General features: G+C 48.0%; 1 protein-coding gene across 1 annotated transcript; it reads left to right on the forward strand.

Annotated features, from left to right (window-relative positions):
• The first annotated feature begins 7,362 nt into the window (after positions 1-7,362).
• LOC109748090 (putative F-box protein At5g55150) lies at positions 7,363-9,623 on the forward strand. The gene is made up of 2 exons (XM_020307144.4): positions 7,363-9,115; positions 9,309-9,623. Exons 1-2 carry the CDS (start codon positions 7,918-7,920, stop codon positions 9,338-9,340), a joined length of 1,230 nt encoding a protein of 409 aa, XP_020162733.1. The 5' UTR covers positions 7,363-7,917; the 3' UTR covers positions 9,341-9,623.
• Positions 9,624-18,261: the final 8,638 nt, after the last annotated feature.

The raw sequence follows: 18,261 nt of genomic DNA on the forward strand, positions 1-18,261 counted from the left end.
GGTTGTGTTGGTTTTCCCTTGAAGAGGAAAGGATGATGCAGCAAAGTAGCGATAAGTATCTTCCTTAGTTGAGAACCAAGGTATTAATCCAGTAGGAGGACCACACACAAGTATCCAATAATTGCATCTACACAAACAAACAAATACTTGCACCCAACGCGATAAAGGGGTTGTCAATCCCTTCACGGTTACTTGCAAGGATGAGATCTGATAGTGATAGATATAAAAGATAAGCAAAAGTGCTAAATAAAATAAAAGTAAATAAATTGCAGCAAGATATTTTTGTGTTTTTGATTTTATAGATCTGAAAATAATATGTTAAAAGATAGACCCGGGGGCCATAGTTTTCAGTAGAGGTTTCTCTCTTGAAAGAAAGCATACGGTGGGTAAACAAATTACTGTTGAGCAATTGATAGAAAAGCGCATAGTTATGACGATATCTAAGGCAATGATCATGTATATAGGCATCACGTTCATGACAAGTAGACCGACTTCTGCCTTCAACTACTACTATTACTCCACACATTGACCGCTATCCAGCATGCATCTAGTGTATTAAGTTGACAAGAATGGAGTAACGCCTTAAGCAAGATGACATGGTGTAGAGAGATAGATCCAAACAATATGAACAACTCCCATCTTTTTATCCTTAATGGCAACAATACAAATACGTGTCATGTCCCTTTCTGTCACTGTGAATAAGCACCGCAAGATTGAACCCATTACAAAGCACCTCTCCCATTGCAAGACAAATCAATCTAGTTGGCCAAGCCAAATCAATAGATCAGAGAGAAATACAAAGCTATATAAATCATGCATAAAAGAGTTCAGAGAAGACTCAAAATAATATCCATAGATAATCTGATCATAAACTCACAATTCATCGGATCTCAACAAACGCACCGCAAAAGAAGATTACATTGAATAGATCTCCAAGAACAACAAGGAGAACATTGTATTGAAGATCAAAGCGAGAGAAGAAGCCATCTACCTACTAGATATTGACCCGTAGGTATGTGGTAAACTACTCACGCATCATCGGAAAGGCAGCAAGTTGATGTAGAAGCTCTCCGTGGTCGAATCCCCCTCCGGCAGAGTACCAGAAAAGGTCCCCAGATGGGATCTTGTTAGCACAGAGAGTGTATCGACCAGAGGGGGGTGAATGGGAGATTCAAATTTTCTTTCAAAAGCTTTGAAACTTATCCCACTCACAGCAGCGGAAGTAGTACCGAAGGCAATAAAGTTAATTAGTCTTCTTCGTCAGAAGCATATTCATCGATGAAAGCATTGAAAATAGTACGAGATTGATGAATCACAGGTTTAACTACGATGAGAGTGATGCAACATGCAAACATATGTAGTAGAATGAGACACAGCATGGAACGTACTGATACAAAAGCTATGCAAAGATTCCACGGGAGATAGGAACAAGCAAATAACGAACATGATGAAATGATCGAACAAATTATTGGCACAGAGCACGAAGATAAACTACTGAAAGAAAAATAGTAGATAAAATAGAACCAGTGGTGCTCGATGGCGACAGATAGATTTGGTAGACCAGTTCACCCTTCTGCCAAAGGGCTACGTCTAGTTGGAGGGGCTGTGACTTAACACGGAAGATAAACTCTCTTCACCCTATTCTCCTTCAACGCAGAGCTGATCAAACTCAGGTTGAATTCACTCGTGGTAGATCCTTGTCGGCGATCTCCAAACCTTCGGTCGATCTTCGCGAACCACAATCACTCTTGGTTGCTGAAGATCTGGCTCGGTGAAGACAACAACTCTTCAACACTCGAAGCCGAAACCTATCCGTCTAGAGAGTGCACAGCTCTCAGGAGTAATAGGTACAAGAACTCTCACTCAGAACTACTGTGATGCTAAACCACTGTCTAAGGTTGGGCTCTTGGTTTTTTTTTCTCTCGGTGGATCTTAAACTCAAATCACCCGGAGAGGGGTTGCTCAAATCAATCTTTTCAGAAATCTCAAGCGGATCAGCCAACGAACAAAGTTGGAGCGGGGTGGCTATATATAGCCGCAGCCTTCCTTGATGGGAAAAGACCAAATTAGACATCGAGTTCAACCAATGGCTGAACGGCATGATTCCAACGGTCGGATTTGAGTACAACGGTAACATTTCTTGCAGAGCAAAAAATCCTAACTCCTCGGTCCGAGGCAAATCTCTCGCAGCGAAGAAGATCATAGTCTCTTGCTGACAAGTATTTGCTCGGAGCACAAAGAGATTCCTCTCACATCTTTCATAGGTTATGGCTAAACATCACAATAGATCTAAGCATTGAGAACCTATACCCCTCTTAATAGTACGGAGGTCATATGACTCAAAAGAATGAAAAAAGAACAATGAAATGAATACTACGTCTTCACTTTGTCTTCGACTTCCATCGTTGCAGTCAATTTCTTCGAACGACAGTACGGAAATAGAAGCTTTGCTTCAGCATTAAAGTTTCGAGGGGTCGATTTCTTCCATCAATATTCTCGACTCTGTTACTTCAACGAATATAGCTCGTTCTTCTCTGCAGTGTAGATATACTTCGGTGAAGTTCCTCGAACTCGGCACCAGAGACAACATTCTCTTCGGTTGTGTATGGACTTTTTCTCTCTGTATGCACTAGCAAAACAAATCAGTCCATACATGTTTCTATCAATAGTCCCCAAAACACAAGGTAGGCAGATATTGCACCAACAGATCTCACGAAGACAGAAACTTGCAGTGGCGAAAAAGTATTTTTTGTGTGCCCTCTGGTCTACGGGGAATATGTGGGTATTTATAGATGAAAAATAGGGTTGGAAGTGCCACGGGGGGCACAAGCTTGGGGGCGCGCCCGACGAGCTTGTGGCCACCTCGTGGCTCTTCTGGCCTCATCCCGAAACTTCCAGGGTGTCTTATAGTCCAAGAAAAATCATCAAAAAGTTTCATTTCATTTGGACTCCGTTTGGTATTGATTTTCTGTAAAGACAAAAACAAGAAAAAACAGCAACTGGCAATGGGCACTAGGTCAATAGGTTAGTCCCAAAAAATGATATAAAATAGCATAATAATGCATATAAAACATCCAAGATTGATAATATAATAGCATGGAACAATCAAAAATTATAGATACTAGTAAGGTACACGTGCATTGCACGCATGAGATTTGGTAACCAAATTATGAATAAATACCACACATCGCATGTAAGCTTTGAGTCATATATGCATGATGTAGATGTTCGTTTAATTCTTATAGTTCATCTCATCCAAAATCAATTAGTTTTATAAAAAAATCTATTTTAAAATTCATGGAATTGTGCATTGTATAGCATAAATTAAAAACAAAAAGTGACAATTCATTTAGAAAAAAAAATTGGGCAATTAAGATATGGAAGATTCTAGAGAACAAAGGAGAACTGCTTGTGTTTTGAGGTTTGTGCATTATGCTTAAGTTCAACCATGGAGTCTTCTAGATTGTATATGTGGCAGAATCTGGTGGAATGTAGATGATATCCAACGGCTAGTAGTGCTCGAATTTGCCGTCTCTGTACCATCGGATTGGCTTCATCCAACGACCAACTTTCAAAGTTATTCGCACACTATATAGGGGTATAGATACATTGGAGACGTATCACAATACTTTTAAGGATCTTATCTATCAAAGGTTGTATGTCTTCCCTCATGAGTTTATCGTAATGGAGGGGTATCCCCAAATACTTAATGGGGAATTTGCCTTCAACACAGCCAAAAATCTCAAGGTATTCTACCAGGGCCTCTTGGGACATGCCCATAGGAATGAGTTCACTTTTAGAGTAATTAATTTTCATCCCAGATACTTTTTCAAAACAAGTCAGCACTGTTTTGAGGTTCTTGGCTTTGTCCTGGTTTTTGTCTATAAAGAGGATGGTGTCATTTGCATATTGCAGACAAATGACCCCTCCTGGACAGAGGTTTGTGCAAAGCCCGCTAATTATGTTCCGTTGACTAGCTTTAGATAGCATTCTAGTAAGCACGTCTATCACTAGGTTGAAAAGGAGAGGGGAGAGGGGATCCCCTTCCCTAAAGCATTTACCAGTGAGGAAAAAAAACCCCAACCCCATTGATTTTAACACCTACTGAACCTCCATGAGTGACCATTCTAATCCAATTAGACCAAACAGGGCCAAAACCTTTCTTTGCCAAGATGTCCATGAGGAACTCAAGACTAACATTATCAAAAGCTTTTTCATAATCCAGTTTCAAAACAAGACCGGCTTGATTAGATTGATGGACAGAGTGGAGAACCTCATTGGCAGTCACTACACTTTCTAGGATATATCTACCCTTCATGAAAGCTGTTTGATTTCGAGCAGTAAGCCAGTTCATGATTTTGGCCAACCTGTTAGTAAGGACCTTAGTGCTATCGCCCAACTTATGTTGCTTTTCGACCTTGTGGGCCGTGTCGGCCTTCTAGGGCCTTTAAAAAATTAAAACAAACTTAAAATTTAAGTAAAGTGCAGAAAAATCTACCGCGCGGCCCAGCCCAGGCCTGCAGCCGCACAACCAACCCACTGCGGCACAACATGTTGGCTCCGCATCTTGGGATAGCACGCTGGCCCAAGTATCAGAACTAATTGATGCCACCTCCGCATCTTGGGATAGGGCGAAGGATAGCACAAGTTTTTTTGCCAATAGATGTACCTTTCATATTGAGCATACCTTTGTGCACAAGGAACATTGCTGATTTCTGGTCCTGGAACTAGAAAAGACCGGAACATTCACGGTCAGGTCTGCATACGCGATGTTGGTTTCTACCAGAAGGAGAAGGGAGGCGTGGCTCGAGGTTATAGCTGGCTCTTCGTGTATGGACTCTAAGGGCAATGCATGGAAGTCTTTATGGAAGACTAAAGTGCCAGGCAAAGTACGGATGTTTTTGTGGAGACTCACGAGGCAATCTCTACCAACTGAGGACGTCAGATCACATAGAAATATGTCAACGACAAGCTCATGCGGCTTGTGTGGTGCACCGGACTCCTGGCGGCACTCGTTGTTGGAATGCGCTACTTCTAGATGCGTGTGGGCCCTAGCCGCCGACGAACTAACTGAACAACTAAGTGTTTCAACGGAGCCGAGGGCCAAGCATTGGCTCTTCACATTGATGGAAGTGTTATCGCATGCTGCTTTTGTGAAACTATCTGTGACACTATGGGCAGTTTGGTGGGCACGACGGCAAGCAATTTTCATGAAGGAATTTTCCAAAGCCCACGGGCCACTCACGGCTTTGTCGAGAGATTCATAGGAGAGCTGGAGAGTGTGGGAGACAGCAAACCAAAGGGTAATACGGGAGGAGCAGCAAATATAAACGCTACAGCCATTTCTCAGCCTAGGGAGCCACCCGCAGGTTTCGCCAAGATTCGCGTCGATGCCGGTGTCGCGTGGCACAACAGGGGAGGAACGGCGGCGGCAATATGCAGGGATGGTAACGTAACTACATGGGCAGCTCTGCTTTGGTAATCCCAGGGGTTTGTGATGTGGTGACGCTGGAAGCAATTGCATGCCGGGAAGCATTATCGTTGGCTGAAGATTTGCATATTCATGAGTTCATCATAGCTTCAGACTCAAAACAGGTGATCAATGACATCAACAATAACCACACAGGAAAGCACGACGCGATTATATCTGAGATTAACCATCGAGCTTCTATCTTCAATTGTAAATTTATATTCAAGGGCCGTTCTTCAAACGGCGATCCCCATAATATAGCTAGATCATCGCTTTCCTTACAGCAGGGGCGCCATCTTTGGCTTGTTTATCCCCATGCTAACTATATTCCACAAACGGTGTCCTATGATCAATAAAGTGTGGTTTTAAAGCAACTTCAACGGGCCGACCCAAACGGACGCATACTTTGTCCGCTTTTTGCCATTTGGGTCGCCGCGCGGACATGTTTGTCTGCTTTTTCATTTGGGTCAGCAGGTGTGCCCAACGGCAGTCAGACCCATTTTTTACATGTCCGCCCCGGCATTTTGTCAAACACGTAGTGGGCAGGGGATCTCGCAGCGGCTGGGCGCGGGGAGACGAGACCAACGTCTGCAGGAGCACCGGCCGGGCGCGGGCATGAGGCGAGGCCGGCGGTCGTGCTCGAACCCCACGCCGGCGAGACGAAGCAGGGTGAGCGGCACGACACGGCGGCGCGTCCCGACAGGGCGCGGCGAGGCGAGGCGGCTGGGCATGCGGCGCGGGCGGCGAGCACGGCGGCGCATCGCGTCTGGGCGCGGCGAGGCGGCTGGGCATGCGGCGCTCCGCGTCTGGGCGGCTAGGCGCGTGAGCTACAACGGACAGACCAGAGCGGACGGCACTGCAACTTGGGCGCGAGCGGGGAGGCCAGCAGCTGTAGCAGGCGAGCTGCTCCTTTCGAGCCATGCCGGGCTCCAGCTGCTGCGCGGCAGAGCGAGCGGGGCGTGCGCGGCCATGGCGAGCCGCGCGAGCAAGGCGAGCGAAGGCCACAGCGAGCACCGGACCGGCTAGCTACGCACGCACGCAGCCACCGGACCGGCTAGCTACGCACGCCTGCAGCCACTGGACTAGCTAGCTACGCACGCGGCTAACTATGCACACGGCCACCAAAGAGCAAGAACGTCCGACGTGTGTCTGGCCAGCATCCGACGAGTTGGCCTTCGAGCTCCATGTCAACTCTGAGGCCGCTGCCCGCCGCCGTGTAGCCGTAGCTTACCGCTGCCACGTAGCCGTAGCTCCCGGTAAGCTGGCACCGAGGTACACAGACGTCGAAGAGCAGCGAGTCGGCCGTCGCGCGCTGCACTTGCTCGAGCGGCCCTAGGTCGACGGACGCGGCCAGCGCAACGCACCGACACGCCCTGGTCGGCGCCCACCCGCACCTGCAGCCTCCTCGCCATGGCGAGCAGCCCGTCGAGCTCCGTCGTCGGTGTCGCCGGCGTCGCCGTCGCGTCCTCCATCCCGGCCCTCTGTTCAGTTTCAGCAAACACTAAAAAAATATTATGCGAGTGGATGGCAGGTGGGCCACGCGGGACCAGCAGAGGACAGAGGCGGACGAGAGGGACGCACGTGTCCGTCTCGGACCCAAATGTGACTCAAATTTGGACCGCAAATGGATCCGCGCGGACAAAAGGCGAACGCCTTTTGGAAATGGTTCTCTGAGTTGGGCAGTCGTTTTTGTCCGCAGCCCAAATGTGACTCAAATTTGGGCTGCAAATGGGTCCGCGCGGACAAAAGGCGAACGCCTTTTGAAAATGATTCTCTGAGTTGGGCAGTCGTTTTTGCCCGCACAGACCCAAACAGACATGGATGGAGGAAATGGTTCGTTCCACTGGAGTTGCTCTTACCCCTTAAAAAAAAGCATGCTGGCTCCCAGTTTCTCAACAACAAAAAATGCACGCTGGCTCCCAGCCGAGACGCACACGCCGCCGCGCGGGACCTCCACGAGCGCGTCACCCCGACGCACCCGCCGAGACCGCTGCGCCGCCGCGAGAAGGGCGGAGGTCCCAGGGAGAGAGCATCAAAAGGAGGAGAGGGGGGGGGGGGGGGGGGGGGGGGGGGAAGAGGCGCCCTGCCGCCACCGCGGGCAGGCCGCCGGCGGCGCCGGCGAGGGAGGAGGACGTGGGCGAGGGGGCTGAAGGTGAGGCGGCGGGAAATCGCCCGGTGAGTCGCGAGAGCAGCCCACGTGACGGAGGGAAAAGTGGCGGCGGATTCCTTGGTTTTCACTGTTTCGTTCCCAAATCAGATTCGACAGGGCAGACATATCCGGTTGTCTCCCGGATTGGATTGGCGTGGGAAGGATCTACATCAGAACGCGGCCGGAGTAGCCGCCGGAGCTGCCGCAGTCTTGGTCTCTTTGATTTGCAGCTCCGGCCGCCCGTGTGATCGTAGTCGACCTGCTCTGAAGCTGTGGTGTTCGTCTCTGTCCATCCACAATGGAAGCTCCGGTTCCAGATTGGTCCGGGTTACCAGCGGACATATTGAACAGCGTATTCCAGTTGCTTGAGTGCCCGGACCTCCTCCGATCCGCCGCCGTCTGCACATTCTGGCAAAAGGCATACTCCATGTTCCGCCGCAGCGGCGTCTGCCCCAGTCAGCAGACCCCCTGCTTACTCTATTGTACCGAGGCCGCCGGTGCGAAGGCTCTTGGCATGTACAGTCTCTCCGAACGGAAGTCCTACTCCATGCCCCTCCCTGAACCTCCCATCAGCAACTGGATTGGTTCATCACATGGATGGATAGTCACCATGGATGAGAAGTCTGACCTGATGCTGCTCAACCCTATCACCGGTGACAAGATTACACTCCCTCCTGTGACAACCATGGAGCATGTTAAACCTATCGTAAACGACGACGGGGTTCTTGAAAAGTACAAGATGTCTTTCTACGACGGAGAGCTTCCGAGGGTGGAGGATACACCCTATGCATGCCCTTTGGATAGGGACGGAGATCTGGTCTATCTGAAGGCAATTTTGTCGTCCGATCCATCGGCAGGGGAATGCACTGTCATGCTCATCCATCAGCCATACGCTCAGCTCTCATTCGCCAAAGTGGGAGATGCTCACTGGAACTGGCTCCAAATGCATAGTTTCTATGCAGATTGCATACACCATGATGGCTGTTTCTACGCAATGACTGCGGCAGGCGCAATCGATGTGTTTGATTTGAACGGATCATCTGTCGTCCACAGAAGGATTTTACCAAATCTAGTTCGGATGCTCGAGAAGTGCTACATTGTTCAGGCACCATGGGGAGATGTCCTCCAAATCATTAAGGAGGAGAGTTTGGATCCTGAACAACCAGATGGTGAGACATATGTCACTGCTTATGAAGTGTACAAGGTTGATTTTGTTGAGCTGAAGCGTGTCAAGATGAGAGGGATAGGTGAATATGCATTGTTTACTGGGAAAAGCACAACATCTTGCTTTAGCTTAAAGGATCATCCAGGCTTGATGGCAAACCATCTATATTTTACTCATGATGATCACGACGAATTACTCAGCGGCAAAGATGATCCACGTGACATAGGAGTGTACGACTTGGAAAATGATACCAGAACCAATTTGGTTGATCCTGAACCCTGGAGGACGTGGTTCCCTCCCATATGGTGCACACCCAACCTTGCAAAAGCAGGTATTAGTTGAACTTCCTCTTCAATACCTACTGCCTCAGATGCTACTCACTGTATATTTCGTTTTCGAACAGCGCCTTTTCTCGCAGAATAAGATAAATGCGCTTCGAAACCTTGTGCTTTGTCTGAATTGTGTGTTCAGAAATAGCTTGAGTGTGCTAATGTTTGCTAATTAATTGCTCTTCACACTGGCAGGATTTCCAGATGATAATGGTGAGGCGCAATAGGATTAAGCCCGAAGACAACGGCCAATTGCTTCCTGATATTCTGTCTTGCGGCACTCTTTGCCGGTTCATGGAGGGAGAAGTTGCCAATGGACTTGCCATGTGCTAGTCTTGTAGTAGTGGCCTTTTTTCTTTGATGATGAAGCTCGTCTCTGTGTAATTGCTTTCTAAGTTTCGAATTTCAAGTGGGCTATGAGTCAACTCATCCCCGGCGTCTGATGTTGTGTCGTCTTGTACTACTACTAGGCTTTGAAATTGACAAAAACTGGGGCACCCCTTTCATTCCCGTTCCAATTTACGTAGTACTACCTACGTCTCAAAATATAAGACATTTTTTAGGCTAAACTAGCCTACAAAAATGTCTTATATTTGATGAAGTTAGTATTTTGTTTATCCTCGTTTATTTATATTTGTACAGCTTCACAATTTTCGAATGTAGATTTTTTTTGAATCCGTGCTTGCGTCGCAAGCAGGAAACTGCGAGCATCCGTGTTGCAGACTATGTATCAGCTGTGTGTTTTTAACTGTAGTTCAGAACAAATACTACCCCATATCGGTCCGGGTTTGATCACTGCTGGTATGGCTACATTCAGCTGTCAGCAAATTTGGTGCTCAACTGAACCTCATACATTTGGTACTCTTGTTGAACTATCCAATGATAGCGGAACCTGCCAATTTCAAGGCTTATCGAAAAGAAACCATTAGGTGTTCAAAAAAAGAAAAGAAACCATTAGTACCATGATATGCTTCGAACCTCTGATTTTCTGACAATAAAACAAGTCTGAACTGCAGTAGGACGTTCAGACAATTTGTTTCATACAGAATCACACATCACAGCATCTGTCCATGAAGAAGAAGAAAAAGACTTCTTTTCCAACTTACATACAGGTCAAGCATAAGCTATCACACAGTGAATGAAACACTTGAACAGCCAGCGGCCTACTCGCTACCGCCTTCGGCGGTGGGCTTCTTCACTCGGAAATTAGGGCGAGTGTCTGGTCTTTTCCTAGCAACAGGAGGGTCAGAAGGTATCCGGATCGTTGATAGCGGTACCATTATAGGGTCAGACTCGGGCGCCGGCCCTCTGATGCTCACAAGACAGAGTCCCCTGCGATCAGCTTGCCTTAAAACATTTGCTCGTCTCCACTTCTGACCGATTCTCACTTCAACGGGCACCCATGGTGGCTTTACATAGAGGGCAGAGACCAACCTCCTTGGGGCGTGGCCCATTTTAGGACTCACTTTCCTACCTGAAAAATGTGAATCCAGAGAGAATTAATTCACTTTCAATAGGAACACAACAAATTAGTCAGATCATGTTTATGAAGAAGAAATGACGCCGCATCCACGAGGGCAATACTGACATCTAACCTATCAGAGTTACAAGCAAGGAGCCAAGGAGATCAGTCAAACAAACGTTAAACCTTGCAGAACCCTGAAATCTGAGTTAGCTTCAGAAAAGCAATAGGCAGCTCTAGTAGTGCCTGCATAATGGAAATTCATCATAGTTAATCAAAGAAATCTGAGATAGCTTCTCCTTAATTAATCCATGAGGCAAATCTTTTGCCTCTGTTTAAAAAAAACTGAGATAGCTTCAGAAAAGCAATAGGCTAATCTATAGTTTCTAACTTTGTTGTCCTACATCATAAAGAATGGTAGAAATTCAGCATTACATTCTTTATCTGAGGTTGTTTTCTTTGTCTGCCATATAATTATATTGCATTACCATATTTGGTCAGAATTATTTTCCCATAGGATTTTCGCACAGTGCGATTGCAGAGTATTTGTGACGGTGTAACTTGGACAACGGGTTATTCGATAGCTCCTATCATTAGCACGTGCATCAACAAACGTGTTGATAGTGCGGTGGTAACGCCTCCTGTAGTGGGGCGGTCGACCCAGGTTCAAAGCCTGGGTCTCGCATTAAAAAAATCCCCCTCACTAGCACGTGCAGCGTCCGCTCCCCACGTGAGGATGGGCACGTGCCGCGTTCTTGGGGTTTCTTGCCTTTTAAAAATACCGAACTGTCTTTCCCGCGCAGAAGAGTTTTATTAGAGCTTACGTTATGCTACTGAGAACGGGTGCCTGATAGCTCATACCATTACCACTTACCTTATGCTACTGAGAAGCGAGTGTTCACAAGAAGCAGAAAAAGGATTTTGACCCCCAACAACAACATTGCTAGAACAGAAAATTCAAATATCACAAGATGAACTTGTAGTACTAATAAATTCCAATTTAGCAGTACCAGTTTATCCGTCTGGGTATATTACTCTCCATCTGAGGTTAAGCAGCCATGCGCCGCGTTCTAAAAATTCCGCGGGAGTTGTCTTTCCCGCGCAGGCCGGGTTTTATTAGAGCTTACATTATGCTACTGGACCGGGTACCTGATAGCCCCTACCATTAGCTCTTACATTATGGCACTGACCACTGAGAAGCAAGTGTTCAAAGGAAGCAGCAAATGGATGTTGACCAGGACAACAACGTTGCTAGAATAGGTAATTCAAATCTGAACATGGTTCTTTTCAGTGCCCTTGGGTGTATCACAACGTGAACATGTTCTCTTCTGCTAAGGGAACATGTAGATGTAGGGAAGGCCTACTTAAGGAATCCTGCCCTTTTCTGGAACTACAGAGACTGCATTTCTCTGTGATTATATCTGTGAATGGCAATAACATCAAACGATAGTCATGTCACCGTAGCAGTAGCATGAGTCTGCCCAGCACAGATTTCATCTTCCTATTCTGGATGAGACCAAAAAATGTTAGCATGGTCCCATACACCCATAAGCAGGAAAATCCAAAGGAAAGAGTGGAAGGGTGCACTGTCTTTTCATGGAAAAAGAAGTGAGACTTCATTGCAGACATTGCTAGAATCTAAAGGTCTGGACGTGACACTTGGGAAAGCCAGCATTACCAATTCCGTGCAACCTCGGCTGCCTAGGCAGGCCAAGCATGAACCAAAGCAGCAGGCACGCCGTGCGGCGACGTACCATCCCAAAAGTCAGTCAACGGCGGCTAGGGGAACTCTACCACGACCCGCAAAATCTGACCACGGAACGCGCCCCAAAGGGGCCGGATCGAGGGCCGGGACGCGGATCCGTTCGGCCTCCCGGGCGCGAGGGGTGCCGCGGAATCGAACGGGGCGCGGGGGAGCCTCGGATGCAATTTCAGGAAGATCCATGGATGGATGCCGTGCACGACACGAGAGGCGGGGAGAGAGAGAGATGGTACCGAGCAGACGCCCGCGGCGAGGGTGGCCGAGCGCCGGGCGCGGCCGACCGTGCAGTCGACGGCGTACGTACGCTGAGCCCGCGGGATGCGCTCTCGGTTCGCCCGAAACTCGGCGGCGGCGGGGTGGGTGGTTTGATTCTTTCCCGAAAGCGGTGACGCTCCTTGCCTTTCAAGTGAGTGAGTCACTGTGCTGTGCCCGGGTGACCAGGTCCAAATCCAAACCCGATCCTGACAGACCCGTGACGCCAACCCCTTGGTTTTCAGACCGTCTCCAAATCGGCGTCACTTTCACCCTGCATGTTCGGACCAAGAGCACGGACTTACAAATTCGGCCCCTCACCCATGGACGCGATCGGGTGTGTCCGTGAACAATGACTGGTTATGGATCAAATATTCCTATCTCTGAAACTGTGTCTATTCGGTTGCCAGTTCAAAAAGAACTGCAGTTGTACTACTTGTGTCAATACTTGTGTGGGCTAAGGCTGTCGGATCTTGTATGGAGCAGTTTGGTATTCACAACAACGCCATGTCACCATATACTGCTGGAGGTAAATCGCATAGTTCCACTCCTCTCATTTACACTCGATGGAGCTTTGTGATAGGAGATTCAAATTCTATCTTTGCAATTCAGAATATGGAACAGAGGGTGCTTCCTAAGGTCACAAGTTCGGCTACCAGATTATAGGACCCATGAATCCTTGATATTCATTGCCTCTGCGCTACTAAGCAGTTTTCAACAACATGGGTGTCTTGCTTATCTGTTCATGTTGTGAAAGATTCTCTTAGTCATGGACTCGAGCTTGCTGCTGCAACACAGTGGGGTCCTGGAATCTTGAATCTTCATGGTCGGGCAACAATTAAATTGAGGATCAAGTATCTACATAGAAGTGCAAAGAGTGATTGTGGTGTTGGATGGCTGTCAGCCAAGAGAGATAGACATATCCATCGACCATGGGATCCGGGTGGCTTTGGTTGTTCTTTGGTACCTTGTCACCGGCTTGAGGTCAAGCCGAGTTTTAAGGGGGCGGGAATGTCATGCCCCAAGGGTCATCACCCTCTTCCTATCTAGGGTTGTCTCGATGGAATGGGCCATGAGACTTGGGCTTGGCCCAATTACGTGAACAAGCTTAGTTTATAAAAAAGGGGAAGCTGGACAGAGGAGGGGATCTAACGGAATGAAACGTCTCAAGCCTCTCACCCTCTTGCTCCCTTCCTCACCCTCCTTCTACCTGTATCTCATCCGTCTTTCCTGCTAATTCCCACCTCAAGTCCCTTCTTTTGTATCCAATATTGGTACTTATATGATTGCTCATCCATGTATGTGTTTGGGTCATGACAGACTGGTCACTCCTCAAAATTTTCTCTACAACCCGACAACTCAAATTAAAAACCTCAAATCCATATTATTACATGCAACATGAAACCTAATCTAAGCGGAGCTCGTTCGGTTCCGCTGTGTCCATGTCCGGCGGTTGGCTGCGTTCCCCAGAGTGTTGGTCCGATCGCCGGTAAGGTAGAGTAGGGCATGGGACACGAGCTGGCTCACGGGACTCAAGGCGCCACCGTCTCCCATGCCCTATTCTTCCTTGTCGGAGCCCGAAACCCGAACGGTGTCGTTGGACGTCAGATCGATGATGGATCCGTCTTGGGACGAGCCGGCGAAATCCACCACGACGCGGTTGCGGCGCCCGGACTGATGCACCATACGGGGCGCCGGAGAATGCGACTCTGCCTCGCCAACGTCCATCGCCGCGAAGGCTGCCGCTGCCTCGCACGGCGGGCACGTCGCGCCATGTTTGCGTCGGACGACGCCCATGGTGTGTACATGGCCTTGATACGTCTTCAACGTATCTATAATTTTTTATTGTTCCATGATGAAAGAACATGTGGTGGCCCCATGTTTGGTTTTGGTAATTGATGACAATCTCTATGGACTAATGGTTGCCTTGAGTTATATTTGAAGGTTTTGTCCATAGGCTTTTCTTGGAATACATGTGTTGGTTTCAAGGAGAGTTTGTGTCGACCAAGGTGCTATTCAAGGAATTACCTAAAGATTGGTCTTGTGAGAGGTTGATCAAGACTAAGTCAAAGAGTGAATCAAGTTGATCAACACACAAAGTGTAGAAGATGTACCGAGAGGGATCAAGCGATCCCATGGTATGGTAAGCATTGTCAATTACGCTTTGTGTACTAACCCATGGTCTTCGTGAGAGTTCTTTGTGGGGTTAGGTTGCGGTGTGCAAGTTCAAGTGATGCATCACGAAGACATCAAGTGCTTGAATCTTGCCATCCATTGTGGTGACAATGGACTTGTGAAGATGTGCCGAAGAGTGGCTCACCCATAGTGGAGTATGGGGGAGCAATCTACTAGTCTTCACCGAGCCAACGCAATCAAGAAAGGTGGTCCAACTTGAGGAAGTCAAGATCGTCTACATCTAGCTCAAGTGGACTTTGTGCAATACAAAGGTTTTCCCTTGATAGGTTTTCTATTTTACCGGTCTCATGGTGGTAGTTGGGAGACCGGGTTATAGGATCGATTGCCGTACTATCAAGGGGGGCTCTTGATGAGTAGCTTGATCATATCGTTCGCAGAGAGCTCGAACCATTGCATCCTTGCATCATATTTCTTGGTTCTTGTTTGGTTCTCTTTGTGAGTCTTAGAGCTTATGGTCATATTCTTGACAAGTTTGAGTTCATCGAAAATGGAGTTCACATGCTTCTTCTATTGTGTTTTCGGTGTTGGAGGTTTTACCGACCTTATTCGAGGAAGGGTTCTCACCATTTTCTTATGGGCCATTTATTATTTGCTTCTTGTTGTTATTTCTATCAAGATTGTGTTAGCCCTTGTCGCTAGCTTTCCAACAAACTTGGTTTCGTTGAATTCGGAGTCCGTTTGCAGAAGTTGTGTCAGTTTTGGTGTCCTTATAAAAGCTGCAGCGGTACTACTGCTCGTGGGAGCGGTACTACCGCTTGGAGGGGATGTAATTTTTTACTACCTCTCTTGGGAGCAGTACTACCGCGGCTACTTCCATGGCTACTTCCGCTCCGGACGAAAAACACGTCACAAGTCCAGCGGTAGTAGGCACGGGTGTATTTTTTTAGTACCGCTACCCTTTGAGGTAGTACGGCTACCCCTAGCGGTAGTACCATGAGGACGAGCGTTAGTACCGCTCTGTGCGGGCTGTGAGCATAACGGTTGGATTTTTCCCCACCTATAAAAGGGGGTCTTCTTCCCCAATGAACCTTATCCTTTGAGCTCGTGTTCTTCCCCCATTGTTGACCTTCTTCGAGCTTGCTAACTCTCAATCCCTCCATGGATTCTTGCTAATTTTTTAGGAAAAAGAGAGAGGAGATCTAGATCCACATTTCCACCAATCACTTTCTCCTCTATGTGAGGGGAACCCCTTGGATCTAGATCTTGGAGTTCTTGGTGTTCTCCTTCTTGTTCTTCCTCTCATTTTCCTCCCTAGCATTAGTTGCTTCGGTGGGATTTGAGAGAGAAGGACTTGGGCACTCTGTGTGCCCTTGCCATTGCATTTGGTGCATCGGTTTGAGTTCTCCACGTGATACGTGGAAGTTACAAGTTGAGAAGCTTATTACTCTTGGGTGCTTGGTACCCTTGAGCTTGTTCCTCTTGGGTGCTTGGGCGCCCTAGATGGTTGGTGGTGTTCGGAGCTCAATCATTGTGGTGTAAAGCTCCAGGCAAGCGTCGGGGTCTCCAATTAGGTTGTGGAGATCGCCCCGAGCAATTGGACGGGTTCCGGTGACCGCCCCCAAGGGTTGCCAAAGTGTACGGGTTCAGTGACCGCCCCCAAGGGTTGCCATTTGTACGGGTTCGGTGACCGCCCTCAAGGGTCCCTTAGTGGAATCACGACATCTTGCATTGTGCGAGGGCGTGAGGAGATTACGGTGGCCCTAGTGGCTTCTTGGTGAGCATTGTGCCTCCACACCGCTCCAAACGGAGATTAGCATCCGCAAGGGTGTGAACTTCGGGATACATCGTTGTCTCCGCATGCCTCGGTTATCTCTTACCCGAGCCCTTTACTTATGCACTTTACTTTGTGATAGCCATATTGTTTCTTGTCATATATATATATATATATATATATATATATATATATATATATATATATATATTTCTATCTCATAGTTGTTTATCTTGCTTAGCATAAGTTGTTGGTGCACATAGGTGAGCCTAGTTGTTGTAGGTTTTGTGCTTGATAAATTACCGCTAGGTTTATTCCGCATTTGTTCAAGCCTAAACCGGAATTATTTTGAAGTGCCTATTCACCCCCTGAAAGGATCGAGAAGAGGTGTCTGTTGGCGTCAAAACCGGCGGATCTCGGGTAGGGGGTCCCGAACTGTGCGTCTAAGGCGGATGGTAACAGGAGGCGGGGGACACGATGTTTACCCAGGTTCGGGCCCTCTCGATGGAGGTAATACCCTACTTCCTGCTTGATTGATCTTGATGATATGAGTATTACAAGAGTTGATCTACCACGAGATCGTAGAGGCTAAACCCTAGAAGCTATCCTATGGTATGATTGTTGTCGTCCTACGGACTAAAACCCTCCGGTTTATATAGACACCGGAGGGGGCTAGGGTTACACAGAGTCGGTTACAAGGGAGGAGATCTACATATCCGTATTGCCAAGCTTGCCTTCCACGCCAAGGAGAGTTCCATCCGGACACGGGACAAAGTCTTGAGTCTTGTATCTTCATAGTCCAACAGTCCGGCAGAAGTATATAGTCCGGCTGTCCGAGGACCCCCTAATCCAGGACTCCCTCGGTAGCCCCTGAACCAGGCTTCAATGACGATGAGTCCGGCGCGCAGATTGTCTTCGGCATTGCAAGGCGGGTTCCTCCTCCGAATACTCCATAGAAGATTTTGAACACAGGGATAGTGTCCGGCTCTGCAAAACAAATTCCACATACCACCGTAGAGAGAATAAAATTTCCACAAATCTAATCTGTGCGCATTCTGCAGCATGACATCATACTATGGCCCGGTCATTATTCGAACCGTTTTTCTCAACCAGCCACTGCACATATTGCGAGGCGGTTTTCTTGGCACGTCTTGTCGAAGCAGAGATCGTGTCCCCTTATCACGGGATTCTCATCAATACGGGTGTGGGTAACCCAACCGCACCATCAATTATGGCGCTTGGGGAATAAGCGGTTTTACCAGGCAAGTGGGGAGGCGCAGAATCCCTGCTGCCTTTATAAGGGGATAAGGACTCCCTTTCGCACCCACGCTTTCTACTTCCCGATTCATTCCCCTCCGCCCAAGCTCCAGCGCCCAAGTGTTCATCTTCTCTGCCCACAAAAGGCCTTCCAAAGATGTCCGGATCCGGAGCAAGAGGCAGATGGATGGCCTCTACCGTCCGAGAGAAGGATATTAAAAATCTTCGGGAGGCCGGGTACCTGGCCAAGAAAATCAGCCACTGTCTCCCGACGGTGGGACATATCGTCCCTACTCCGGAACCCACGAGAGGGTTGTATTCCTCCCTCACTTTGTCCGCGGGCTAGGGTTTCCCCTCCACCCGTTCGTTCGCGGCATCATGTATTACTATGGGATCGATCTTCACGATATGTCCCCTAATTCCTTCCTCAACATCTCGACATTCATTGTCGTGTGCGAGGCTTTTCTCCGCATCTCGCCGCACTTCGGTTTATGGCTGAAGATTTTTA

The sequence above is a fragment of the Aegilops tauschii genome, chromosome 7, assembly GCF_002575655.3.
Source record: "Aegilops tauschii subsp. strangulata cultivar AL8/78 chromosome 7, Aet v6.0, whole genome shotgun sequence".
NCBI lineage: Eukaryota > Viridiplantae > Streptophyta > Magnoliopsida > Poales > Poaceae > Aegilops > Aegilops tauschii.